The following is a 13,758-nucleotide window of genomic DNA, read 5'->3' on the forward strand; positions in this document are numbered from 1 at the left end:
ATAGTCTTTGCTTTTATATAGGCTTGAAGTTTTGCTTTCCATTTACAGATCTTTAATCCATTCTTCTTAACATAAAAAGCCTGGATAAACTCTGACAGCACAATTTGTGCATTCATTGTCATATACCATTTAACTGGTATTTTACCATGAAGTTTGATTTTGATCTTGTTTAGATATTATAAGTACTTACTGGGTATATTATGTACCACATTTCTCTAAGAGCTTCAGAAATAATAATTTTCCTAGTTGTGTTTCAATCTGAGATAGTCAGCATCATCTACTCTAAATCTAATTTGATATTTATATTTGCTTTAACAGAAGAATCTTAATCTAGAGAACAGGTTTCATATTATAACAGAAGTTATTATCAAGACACATTGCTATCCAGGTAGTTTATCAAGTAAAAATTTAAGTCCCAAATATTCCATGTAATCTTGTTGAAATGCCATTAAAATGGTTGTCATTTCCAGAGATTCAAAAAAAAAAAAACAAAAAACAAAATTCTACAGATATTTTAATTAACTTCAAGAATTTCTTGAGTATCTATTCTGGGTCAGGCATTACAGAGCAGCAAGTTATCCTGCTTTCATGGAGTTTACAATCTAGCAAAGAATCAAAGAATGATAGAAGAAAATATTTTACTCTTTCTTTTACTGCCTCTTAAATTTTTGCAAGTTGATTCTTATAAACAATTTCTGGTGAGAAAAGTCAGTGTCCATCTTTAATTTGAAGAATCATCCACCTTCATGCATAAAACAAAAATGCTATTATTATCTACTGTATATCCAGGATTACAGCTCCCAAGAGTTCCGGGCTGGAAAAGAAGTGAGACTCCAGTCTAGTTTCCTGAAATTTCATTTTTCTGGTATCATATGAACAGCTTCTCTCTCGGAATCAGGATCTGTCAAGCATCCGGCATCTCTCTATGGTCCCATTAGCCTTTAACCATTCCTACTGAGAATGTCCAAATCAAAGTCTCCTTAATTTTTAGGGGTCTGCAGATGTTATAGAGGTTTTCACACTGCTGCTTCTGGGCTGGCACATGTGGTGCTGAAGACCCAGGCTTTCCTTCCTCAGTGGACTCCATCTTCAACCAGCCCACCACCAAAATGAAAAGAGAGCTCTCATTGTAATTTTGATTCACATTTTAATAACAGTCAGTGATGTTGAACTTTTTTTCATGTGTTTATTGTCCATTTGTAGATCTTCCTTGAAGAAATGTCTGTTCACTTCCTTTGCCCATTTTTGAATTTTGTTGTTTTATTGAGTTTTAAGAATTTTCTCTATGTTCTGGGTATTAATCTCTAAAATAAATGATTTACAAATATTTTCTCCCGTTTTGTGGATTGCCTTTTCACCCTATTGATTTTGTCTCCCAATGCACAACATTTACAAACTTTCATGAACTCCATCCAGTTTGTCTGTTGTTTCTTTTGTTGCCCTCGTTTGGTGTTGTATCCAAGAAAGCCTCACCAAATCCAATGGCATGAAACTCTTGCCCTGTGTTTTCTAAGAGCTTTATAATTAATAGCTCTTCCATTTAGGGCTTTGACCCATTTTGAGTTCATTTTTTGTGTTAGATAATGGTCCAATTTCATTCTTTTGCATTTGGATATCCCAATTTTCCCAGTTTTTCCCCATTGAATGATTTTGGTCTCCTTGTGAAAAAATCGTTTAACTATATAAGTGAGAGTGTATTTTTGGAGTCTCTATTCTGTTCCATTGGTTTATATGTCTGCCTTTATGCCAGTACCCCACTGTTTTGATTGCTGTAGCTGTGTAGTAAGTTTTGAAATAAGGAAGTATCAGTCCTCAAGCTGTGTTCTTCTTTTTCAAGATTGATTTTCATATTGGGGATCCCTTGAGATTCCATCTGAATATTAGGATGGATTTATTTCTGCAAAAATGTTAACCGCATTTTGATAAGGATTGCATTGAATCTGTAGGTGACTTTGGGTAGTATTGCCATCTTAATGTTAAGTCTTCCAGCTGATGAACACGGGATGTGTTTTTATTTTTGTCTTCTTTCATTTCTTTCAGCAATATTTTAGTTTTAATTTAACAAGTCTTTTATCTCCTTGACTAAGTTAATTCCAAAGTATTTATTCTTTTTGATGCTGTTATAAATGGGATTTTCATAATTTCCTTTTAAAATTGTTCATGTGTATAAGAAAGAAAGTGATTTTTTAATTTTAACTTTGTATCTTCTACTAGATTTACTTATTAGCTCCAATAGTTTTCTTTGTGGAATCTTTAGGGTCTTATATATAAGATCATAATATCTGTGAAATGAGGAAACTTTACTTCCTCCTTTGCAGTTTGGATGCTATTTATTTCTTTGTCTTGCCTCATTGCTCTGACTGTAACTTTCAGTATTATGTTGAGTAGTAGTGGCAAAAGTGGGCATCCTTGTCTTACTCCTGATCCTAGAGGAGAAACATTCATTCTTGTATTATTGAATACTATTTTGTTTTATGTTTTTCACATTTGGCTTGTATTATGTTGAGATTTGAAGTAAGAAATTGATGGACAGAATTACTTATTGAGGCTATTTTTTAGAACACCTGAAAATGATAGATGAAGTGTTTCTGAAACTATATCACACCTGTTTTTAGATGTTGCATCTGTTGGGTGTGTTAGTTGTATGCTTGGTATGATGTTTGCAAATTGAGGTGTGTTAATTTAACAATAGCAATATGAGTAGTTTTGTTGTTTTTCAGTTGCTAAGTCCTGTCTGACTCTTCAGGACCCCATGGACTGCAGCACACCAGGCTTTCCTGTCCTTCACTCTCTCCTAGAGTTTGCTCAGACTCATGTCCATTGAGTCAGTGATGACATCCAGCTAATCTCATCCTGTCACTTCATTCTTCTTCTGCCTTCAATCTTTCCCAACATCAGGGTATTTTCTAATGAGTCAGCTCTTCACATCAAGTGGCCAAAGTATTGGAGCTTCATCTTCAGTGTCAGTCCTTCCAGTGAATATTCAGGGTTGATTTCCTTTAAGATTGACTGGTTTGATCTTACAGTCCATAGGACCCTCAAGAGTCTTCTTCAGCACCACAGTTGAAAGTATCAATTCTTTGGCACTCAGCGTTCTTTATGGTTCAACTCTCACATCCATTCATGACTGCTGGAAAAACCATAGCTTTGACTATACAGACCTTTGTCAGCACAGTGATGTCTCTGCTTTTTAATACATTGTCTAGGTTCATCATAGCTTTTCTTCCAATAGCTTAGTTATATTTTTAACTTGACACTGTTTGATGATTATATTTATGTATAGTGACTTACTCTTCTAAAAGATGTTTTTTTTCTATTTCAGGCAACTTAATGCGGCCTCTTTTGAATTATGGTATTGCTTGGTGAGCATATTTTTTTTTTACTTTATGTTAGTTTTCAGAATAATATTGATTACCTTATGTAATTTAGTTGTATTTTTGATTTCCTTCTGCAGCATGTCCATGGGCTTCCTGGTTGAAGAGACTGCCCCCCTTGTTTGGAGAGGTCTTATGGTAATGTCAGCCATTGAGAAACTGTTGAGGCAGGTAATAAAATTGCTTTAAGTAGAATTTTATTATGGGTACACTGTGGTAAATATTTGCTGATTGAGGGGTCATTAAAGTTTCGTCATGTTTGAGGTGTTTTGCAAAAGAATCCAGTTGATAGACTGAGTTTATAATGAGTTATGTGGCGCCAAGACCAAATTCCACTGTCATGTGGTTGAATCTTTCCCATTGCTTATTAGTGCTAATCTCTAATGTCTTATTTTATATTGTTCTGTTTCTCTCTTCAGACTCTGTTGAGTCTGCAGTACAATGAGGATGTCTATTTTATAAGTAATCTGTCTTCTTTAGATTTATGGTTAATTTCATTGTGGCCATATTGAGTTACAAGGGCATTGTAGAAATTCCTCAAATGTAGAAAAAATTATTTAAACCACCGTGTTTATGATTTAAAATTGCTTCAGAAGAAAATGAAATTTTATTTTACTCTGAGTACATGTGGCTATATATTTATATATATAGTAACTGTCCAATCAACTTTAATTTATCCTTAAGGAAGAGAACATTTGATTGGATTATCTAAAAATATCAGATGGGCTCTGTGTTATTTATAGAAATAAATTTCATTTTTTTCTTAGTTGCTGTACATTTATAGTTAATTATCTTCTAGGTTATAAGTATTTTGCATTTTCTCCACTGACTCACAACAGTTACCCCTTATTTATTCACGTTTTACTTTAGGTCAGGTACCATGCCATAGGTTAACAGTTCTAATCATAGGTACTCCTATATTAATTTCCAGTTGTTAAAGTAAGTAGATATTTCTTGAACTCTGAAACTCTTCTTCTTCCCCTGTAACATCTTGTCTTATTTTTCTGCTACTTGAGTTCTGATAAATTTGCTTTCTGATCTTTGTTCCCACAATCTTTCTATTTTCTCAGCACATTTAAGTCTCTTGGCTACATTTCTTTCTCTTTTACACTCAGATCCCATAGTTGGTTATTTCAGTTATACTCCTAACAACATCCTGTCCATTCTGTGATCTTGACCTTTATTTTTGTGGATTAAACCAGCTTTTTTTTTCCCCTTTAAGGAAATTTTATAACAATTTTTATTCAGTTTATAATTAGAGTCAATGAAAATTTGGAAACACAGAAGGAGAATTCTGATTTAATATTGTTGACTGATAAAAAGTACAAGCTATAAGTTGAGAATTATGTTTTATTTGGTGGGCAAAACTGAGGACTTAATCCTGGGATGCAATCTCTCAGATAACTCTAAGCGACTGCTTCGAAGCGGTAAGGGAGTGTTGTAGCCACGAGTTCTGGGAAACAAACTCACTCAGAAGGACAATGCAGATAGTGAAGTGCAGTTTATTACACCAGTGGACCCAAGGCAGAGTCTCCTCTTAGCCAAGGACCCCAACCAGCATTTGTGAAAATCTCTTATACCCCTTGTGTATGTGTCCGAACCCACCACCCCAAATTCCTTGGGAGTTACATAAACTAAGGAAGGGTAAATACAATCCCAATAACCCCATCACTTATGTGCCATGTGCTCAGACAGTTAAACAATTAGCCAATAATCAATAAGCACGAGGTTACACTCCAATAGGTACAGAAAAATTTATGGCCTGTCTGGAGGAAGGGGTGATTAGTGTATGTTCTCTTAGGCGATGAGTAACCTGGATATGATCTTCAAGATTCCCCTGTCTGGAGGGAGACTTGTCCTTCTGTTGTGGTTTCCATAGACACTAAACACAGCGTTCAGAGTCCATTGGAGAGGTGGCCGAGCATGATCTGCATGAACAGGCCTGAGATGGAGTCCAGGCCCTATGAATTCCTTCTTCAGGAGGAGCCAAGATATATGAGGTTTTGCAGCAAAGTTTTCCAGGTAGTCAGAACATCAAAAGATTACCGTTAATTTGGGGAGAATGGATACATGTATATTTATGGCTTAGTTCCTTTGCTGTCCTCCTGAAACTCAACACTGTTAATTGGCTATACTCCAGTATAAAATACAAAAGTTAAAGAAAAAAATTACTATTACTAAGGAAAACCACATATCTCAAGTTAAGGAATTTAGTGCTTGTTTATGTACAGGAAGATGCCAGAGTTTGGGCTCACTGAAATCATCCCTCAGTTCTCTGGGGCCCTCAGTTCTCTGCGGCCAGTATCCTGTGCTTTCTCCTTCTGAGGTTGCTCAGGGTGCACCGTCCGGGTGGCTGCAGCAGTTGACAGATTGCTAGATGACAGGCATCCTGTTTCTATCCTGAGTTCCCTCAGGGCTAACTGTCAGGGAGGCTACCATGCAATGGCTTGATGGCTGTAAATCCTTGGTTTACTGATATGGTAGGCAACATTTTTTCACTGTCATTATCAGTTTTCTCCCTCCTATGTTAGGGTTAGAAATCTCAACAGGAAATGATTCAGAATTCCTCCTAAAGCTTTATGGATGGCCACAAGAAGGTGGAAATTCTTCCACTTTCTACAGTAATCAGACACTTAGAGATTCAAGTCAGTGAGAAGAGACACAGAACTACAGGCCAAAGGTTGGTGTTCTGAGGAGCATGCTTTGTGAAAATACAGTAGCTGGTTAGATGCTCTGTGCAGGAGACACAGGAGACTCAGGTTTGATCGCTGGGTTGGGAAGATCCTCTCGAAAAGGAAATGGCAACCACTCCAGTATTCTTACCTGAAAAATCCCATGGACAGAGGAGCCTTGAAGGCTACCGTCAGCAATAAATTTCCTTCATTTCTTGATGCTCTATTTAGCAGTGAATTGTGGAGGGTACCTGGTTCATTGGCCAATTAAAAAAAAATTGAATGTAACACATGTACAGAATATAGCATGTATACATGTACAGAATATAGCATGTATACATGTACATAATGGTCCAGATAGATGGTTTATCCCAAAGAGAAAATACCTTTATATTCATCACTTAGGACAAAATAAATAGAATACCAATGTTTCAGATGCTCTTCTCCTATCTCATCTCAGATACTAATTTGTGGGGAGATGATAAGTACTTGTGGTCAGTCTGCCATCTTGAGCTAAAATCTGTTTTAAAAGTTCTTTTTCCTGTCTTTCAGTGTTTTACTGAGTTAAGCTTACAGATATAGTAGGATGCACATATCTTATGTATGGAGTTCAATGATTTTTTAATAAACATATATAAGTATGTAACCACACCCCAGTCAAGATAGAGAACATTTTTATCCCTCCCTAGAAAGTTTCCTTGGGCTCCCGTAGGCCATCACTGTTGTGATTTCTGTCATTCTAAGTGAGTTTTGTGTGTTCTTATACTTCATAGAAAGGGAACCTTATAGTATAATTCCCTTTTGCATCTCATTTGTTTTTTTAGCCTAACGCTTTAAAAATCATCCTTGTAGCATGTATCAGTAGCTGAGGCCTTTTTATTGCTGAGTAGTAATTCCCTTGCATGAATATAACCCAATTTTGTTTATTTATTCTTCTGATGATAGACAATTGTATAGTCTCCAGTTTTTGGCTATTATGAATAATGCTGCTGTAAATACTTATACAAGTATTCATAAAGATTCCAATTGTTTCACATCTTTTTTGTGTGTGTTATCATTCTCTTCACTGGTGGCTATAAAAATGATGTCTTCTGATGGTTTCAGTTTGTGCTTCCCTGATGGTCAATGATGTTAAGCCCCTTTTCATGTGCATGTTAGATATTGCTGTATCTTCTTTCATAAAGTGTATGTTCAAGTCCTTCACTTTTTTGGGCTCATTTCTCTTCTTACAATTGAGTATTCTGGCTATGAGTCCATTGCCAGATACATATATTGGGAATATTTCTCCCAGTCTGTGGCTTGCCTTTTGATGAGCTGAAGTTTTAAATTTTCATGAAATCCAATTTATCAAAAATTTTTGTTTAATGCTTAGTGCTGTTTGTGTTCTCTGTAGGAAATCTTTGCCTGTCTACCCCAAGGTTGTAAAGATACTTGTGTATATTTCTTTTCTCTTAAAATTTATAGGTCTGGCTTGTATATATTAATTTTCATGTGTAAAGTGAGATAATGATCAAGGTTTATATTTTTCGTTGTTATGTGATAACAGGAAATACATTTATTCTTTATCCTTTGGTTCTGACACAAAGCTCCCTAAACCCTTGGAATTTCCTGAGTGGTAGATTTGTCCTTTGTCTTTCTTAAGGAGCCCCTTGTTGACCACACCGGCTGGTTCATGCTAGGGAGATGTCTTAGGGTGGAATCTCTAGATAGCCTCAGATGGGACTGGTCACCAGAAGATCAAGTATTTAGAGAGTTAGAATTTTCCACCTCACCTGCCTACCTCTGGGAAGGGGATGTGGGGTGGATTGCAGATTAAATGCTGTAAAAACTCTTGAACAAGATTTGATGAGCTTCTGGGTTGTAAAACACATCCATGTGCTGGGTGGGTTGTATACCCTAACTCCAGGGGACAGAAGGTGCTCAGAGCCCTTCTGAGCCTTGCCCTGTGTACTTACCACCTCTTCATCTGCCCTTTCATCTGCATCCTATACCCTTTATAATAAACTGGGAAATGTAAGTAAACATTTCTCTGAGTTCTGTGAGCTGCTCAAGTACAATACAGGCACACCTCAGATATTTTAAGTTTGGTTCCAGTCCAGTACAATGAAGAGAGTATCACAATAAAGCCATTACACAAACTTCTTTGTTTCCCAGTGCACAAAGAGTTGTGTTTCATTGTACTTTAGTCTGTTAAGTATACAGTAGCATTATGTCTAAAAAAAAATTATACGTTATCTTAATTAAGAAATACTTTATTGCTGGAAAGCATTAACCATCATCTGAGCCTTCAGCAAGTCATAATCTTTTTACAATAGTGACATCAAAGGTCAGTGATCACAGGTCACAGTGACAAATACAGTAATAATGAAAAAGTTTGAAATATTGTAAAGATTATCAAAATGTGATGTAGAGACACAAAGTGAGTAAATGCTCACGTGGAAAAACGGTCCTGGTAGACTTGCTTGATGCAGGTTTGCCACATAACTTCAATTTGTAAAAAATGCAGTATCTGTGAAGCATAATAAAATGAGATGTGCTTGTAATTGAACTTAAGGAGAGGGATCTTGAGAACCTCTGATTAATACCCAGTTAGCCCAAAAGCACATGTAACAGCCTGGATTTGTGATTGGCATCTGAATTGGGTGCAGTCTTGTGGGACTAAGCCCTTAGTATGGAATCTAATGCTATCTCCAGGTAGATAGTGTCAGAGTTAACTTAATTGCTTGGTGGTATTGGAAAATACACATTATAATAGTTTATCTAATTTTTCTAGCATTATTTGTTTAGAAGACTTCCCTTTCCCCATTGAATTGACTTGTTACATTAGACAAAAATCAATTAAGCTTATGTATAAGGGTCTATCTCTGGACACTGTTGTGTTCCAGTAATAGTTGAATCCTTACAGTAAAACTATATTGTCTTAATGATTGTAGCTCTTTAGAAGGCTTATTAATATCAGAAAGTGAGAGTCCCCCAGCTTTGTTCTTTCTTAAGATTACTTTGACTACTTTAGGTTTTTTCACATTTCTATATAATTTTCATATTCAACTTATCAATTTTGTGGAAAAGCATACTACTATTTTCATTAGGATTTGTTGTTCTTCAGCTGCTAAGTCGTGTCCAACTCTTTGTGACCCAGTGGACTGCAGCACACCAGGCTTCTCTGTCCTCCTTTATCCCCTGGAGTTTGCTTAAATTTATGTCCATTGAGTCGATGATGCTGTCTAACTGGGTTGGTGATGCTGTCTAACCCTTTCATCCTCTGCCACTACCTTTTGCCTTTAATCTTTCCCAGCATCAAGGTCTTTCCCAATGACCCAGCTCTTCCTAATCAGGTAGCCAAAGTACTGGAGCTTCAGCTTCAGCATCATCCTTCTAATAAGTATTCAGGGTTGATTTTCTTTAAGATTGACTGGTTTGATTACCTTGCAGTCCGTGGTACTCCAAAAGCATCAGTTCTTTGGTGCTCACCCTTCTTTATGGTCCAATTCTCACATCTGTATGTGACTACTGGAAAAACCAGAGCTTTGATTATATGGACCTTTGTTGGCAAAGTGATATATCTGATTTTTAATATGCTATCTAGGTTTGTCATAGCTTTCCTTCCAAGGAGCAAGTGTCTTTTAATTTCATGGCTGCAGTCAACGTCCACAGTGCTTTTGGAGCCCAAGAAAATAAAATCTGTCACTGCTTCCACTTTTTCCACTTCTATTTGCTATGAAGTGATGGGACCAGATGCCGTATCTTAAGTTTTTTGAATGTGGAGTTTTAAGCCAGTTTTTTCAGTCTCTTCTTTCACCCTCATCAAGAGGCTCTTTAGTTCCTCTTCAATTTCTGCCTTTAGAGTGGTATCATCTGCATATCTGAGGTTGTTGATATTTCTTCCGGCAATATTGATTTCAAGTTGTGATTCATCCCACCTGGCATTCACACGATGTACTCTGCATGTAAGTTAGATAAGCAGGATGACAATATGCAGCCTTGTGGTACTCCTTGCTCAATTTTGAACCCGTCCATTGTTCTGTACCCAGTTCTAGCTGTTGCTTCTTGAACCACATACAGGTTTCTCAGGAGACAGGTAAGATAGTCTGGTATTCCCATCTCTAAGAATTTTAGTCAGTGAAATAGAAGTAGATATATTTTCTTGAATTTTCTTGCTTTCTTGATGATCCAGCAAATGTTGGCAATTTTTATCTCTGGTTCCTCTGCCTTTTCTAAACCCAGTTTGTACATCTGGAAGTTCTTGGTTCGTGTACTACTGAAGCCTAGCTTGAAGGATATTGAGCATAACCTTGTTAACATGTGAAATGAGTGCAGTTGTACAGTAGTTTGAATATTCTTTGGCATTGCCCTTCTTTGGGATTGGTATGAAAACTGACTTTTTCCAATCCCATGGCCACTGCTGAGTTTTCCAAATTTGCTGACATATTGAGCACAGCACTTTAATAGCATCACCTTTAAAAATTTTAAATAGCTCAGCTGGAATTCCATCACCTCCACTAGCTTTGTTTGTAGTAATGCTTCTCTCAAGTAATGCTCCAGGATTTCTAGCTCTAGGTGAGCGACCACACCATCATGGTTATCCAGATCATTAAGACTTTTTTTGTATAATTCTTCTGTGTGTTCTTGCCACTTCTTAATCTCCTCTGCTTGTTTTAGTTCTTTACTGTTTTTGTCCTTTATTGTGCCCATCCTCGTGTGAAATAGTCCCTTGAAATCTCCAATTTTCTTGAATAGATCTGTAGTCTTTATCATTCTATTGTTTTCCTCTTATTTCTATGCATTGTTCACTTAAGAAGGCTTTCTTATCTCTCCTTGCTATTCTCTGGAACTCTTCCTTCAGTTGGGTATATCTTTCTCTTTCTCCCTTGCATTTTGTTTCCCTTCTTTTCTCCATTTTATGTAAAGCCTCCTTAGACAACCACTTTGCCTTTTTCTATTTCTTTTTCTTTTGGATGGTTTTGGTCACGGCCTCCTGTACAACATTACAAACCTCTGTCCATAGTTCTTCAGGCACTCTACCAGATCTAATTCCTTGAATCTATTTGTCACCTCCACTGTATAATCATAAGGGATTTGGTTTAGGTCACCTGAATGGCCTAGTGTTTCCCCCTATTTTCTTCAATTTAAGAAATTTTGCAATTTTGAGCATTTTGCAATTAGGAGCATATAGAACTGCTCCATCTTTGACTCCTAAGAATATAATCAGTTTGATTTCCATATTGACTATCTGGTGCTGTTTCATTGTCTTCTGCTTTTCATTATTTCCAATAAGAAATCTGCCCTAATTTGTCTAATTGATGTCCATAGCTCAGTACCTAAGGGCATGGACGATGGAGCCTCAACTGCCTGACTTACCACACATGTAAAAACTGTATATCCTTGGGCAGAAAGCTCTCTGGGCTTTAGTTTCCTTACCAGTATAATGGGTTAATAGTATCTACCACATTATGAAAATTAAGTGAGTTTATATGTGTAATATGCTTAGAAAGCATAGTAATTGTTATATAAGTGTGCCATGTTATTACTGTATTTTGTCAACCTTAATACAAATTAGATTTTCTCTAGATTTTAACATTTTCTAATCAGAATGCATCTTATGAGTGATAACTTCTCAGAATTCCTTTATCTGTGGCTTGAATTCTGGTTCTTCCAGAGATATTTTGTGTTGTTTCTTCATTCATCTGGGGCGTTTTCAGAGGCAACTATTTGTTTTTAAAATTTAGTTTTAATTGGAGGATAATTGCTTTATAATGTTGTGTTCGTTTCTGCCGTTCATCAACAGGAACCACCCATAGTTATACACACATCCTCTCCCTCTTGAGCCTCCCTCCCACCTCCACCCCTTGAGGCAACTTTAAGTAGAATTATCTGTTAAAGGTTTTTGGGACCAGTCTGGTGGTCAGAATTCAGATGGAAAGCTCCATGGGTACCAATTTTGATTCATTGTCTTTAGGAGGTATTTTTTTGCCTTCTGCCACAGCCTGGAGAGGTGCATATTTCCTTGAAATTTATTTCTCACTTGAGGATTTATGTTTTATTTACCTTTAGTTGAAGAGAGTTTAGTCTTTTAGGGCCCCAACTTTATGAAAGTTTCTTCTATTGAGACTCCTCATCGTAGGTGTTTCCCCTCTTTTCTTCTGACGTAAAATAATAATATATCTTTTAATAAGTAGGGTATTAGATTTGTTGATATTAGGTTCATTATTATTGTCATAATCACCACCATCCTCCCTGAGACATCTCTTCTAATTTCATGACTTCAGTTATATCAATTATAGTAGCAGAATTCTCTTTGGTTAATATTCCTAGTTTGAGGTGGTGATTTTGTGAGGAAAAGGAATTAGTCAAGAAGAAAAGTAGTTCAAATAGGAAAAGAACTAAGGATACTAATGTCATAAAGTGTTTGCAGCCATGGTTTTTCAACATATCTGCATAGTAGAGTCATTTGGGAATTTTTAAAAATTTTCAAATTTCAGGTCACACCCAAGACAGAGTAAATCATAGACTCTTGGGGTGTTACCTAGGCATCAGTGTTTTTGGAACCTTCCATCTGATTACACTGTGTAGATAAGTTTGGGAACCACTAGTTTCAAGAAAAATAGATCAGTGAGAGTGAGGATTGAAAAAGGGCAAGAAATAATAGATGGTAGGTAACCATTTATGATCTTTTAGTAGTATAGTGAATGAAAAATGTCAGATGATAGATGTTTAAGAATGAATTTATAACAGGATCTTGGAGGTAGAGTTGTATAAAGCCCATAATATAAAATAGGCCATTCAGCAGTGGTGGGGAAAAGGAAAGAAAAACAGGGTGGAAGCTTAAGGAGGAATGGTATCAAATGAAAACCCTTTACATTTGTTTTCCAAGTAGGGCAGGCATACCTTTTCCAAAGTGCAGAATATAGTGTAGAAGGACTGAAGATGAGAAAATGAGAGGATTCTTGAAAGAGGTATATTATGAAAGAGAGGGAAGGGGATTAAAAGGTTATGGATTATTTATGGAAAATAAGTTTTCAGTCCAAGTTTGGTGAGTAGAATGAAAAGAAGAACAGATGAGGGAACCCCATCATAACTGACACTAAAAAGAGGTTAACCAAAATTGTTATTTCCTGGATCTTCTCAGTGGAAGGAGAAAGATAGTGAGTTCACTCAGGTGAGCAAATTTGGTTCACAAATTTCTGTATTTATAAAAATCGTCTGGGGAGCTAGTTGAAAATTCAAATTTGTAGCCTTCCCATCCCACTTCCCCACTTGAACATGTTCCTCACTAGGTCCAAAGGAGGGTCAAGGAGTTTACATTTTTGATAGATTATCCCAGGTGAGTTTTATTAATGCTGGTGGTTCTGAAATCAAACTTGGTTATACCTTGGGCTAGAGGCAGTGCTTTTGAACTGCTTTCAGAGGAATAAAAGATGAGAGAAATGAGCCCTGTGCAACAGCCGAGGCCCCCTGGATGCTAAATATGATTTTTTAGGTTTGGTGAGTTTTTGTGACTGTCTTTAGCAACTCTTCAAAGCCTGAAAGCTGACATAGGCGAAGCCTGTTGTTGGATCCAGGATCAGCATGGCCGAAAGTCCAGACAGGAAACACATCCAGGGCATTAATGAAGGAAACATTAAATTCAAGGCCTGGTTTCCTGGAAGACAGCAGTCAGGAGTGATCAGGAGGCTGAGTGTAAAATTGGAGGCATCACATAATTGAGAATCATA

The 13,758-nt window shown here is 36.7% G+C and overlaps 1 protein-coding gene across 2 annotated transcripts in view; it reads left to right on the forward strand.

Moving 5' to 3' along the window:
• NUBPL (NUBP iron-sulfur cluster assembly factor, mitochondrial) overlaps positions 1-13,758 on the forward strand; it is a 227,468-nt gene that overhangs the window by 89,501 nt on the left and 124,209 nt on the right. The window contains exons 5-6 of one of the 2 annotated variants that reach the window (XM_065906714.1): positions 3,323-3,362; positions 3,455-3,545. In XM_065906714.1, the coding sequence (XP_065762786.1) occupies positions 3,323-3,362; positions 3,455-3,545 (131 nt within the window). The remainder of the gene's footprint in view (positions 1-3,322; positions 3,363-3,454; positions 3,546-13,758) is intronic. The other variant, XM_065906715.1, reaches the window with a different exon arrangement.

Source organism: Muntiacus reevesi, chromosome 15, assembly GCF_963930625.1.
Source record: "Muntiacus reevesi chromosome 15, mMunRee1.1, whole genome shotgun sequence".
In the NCBI taxonomy this organism is placed as follows: domain Eukaryota; kingdom Metazoa; phylum Chordata; class Mammalia; order Artiodactyla; family Cervidae; genus Muntiacus; species Muntiacus reevesi.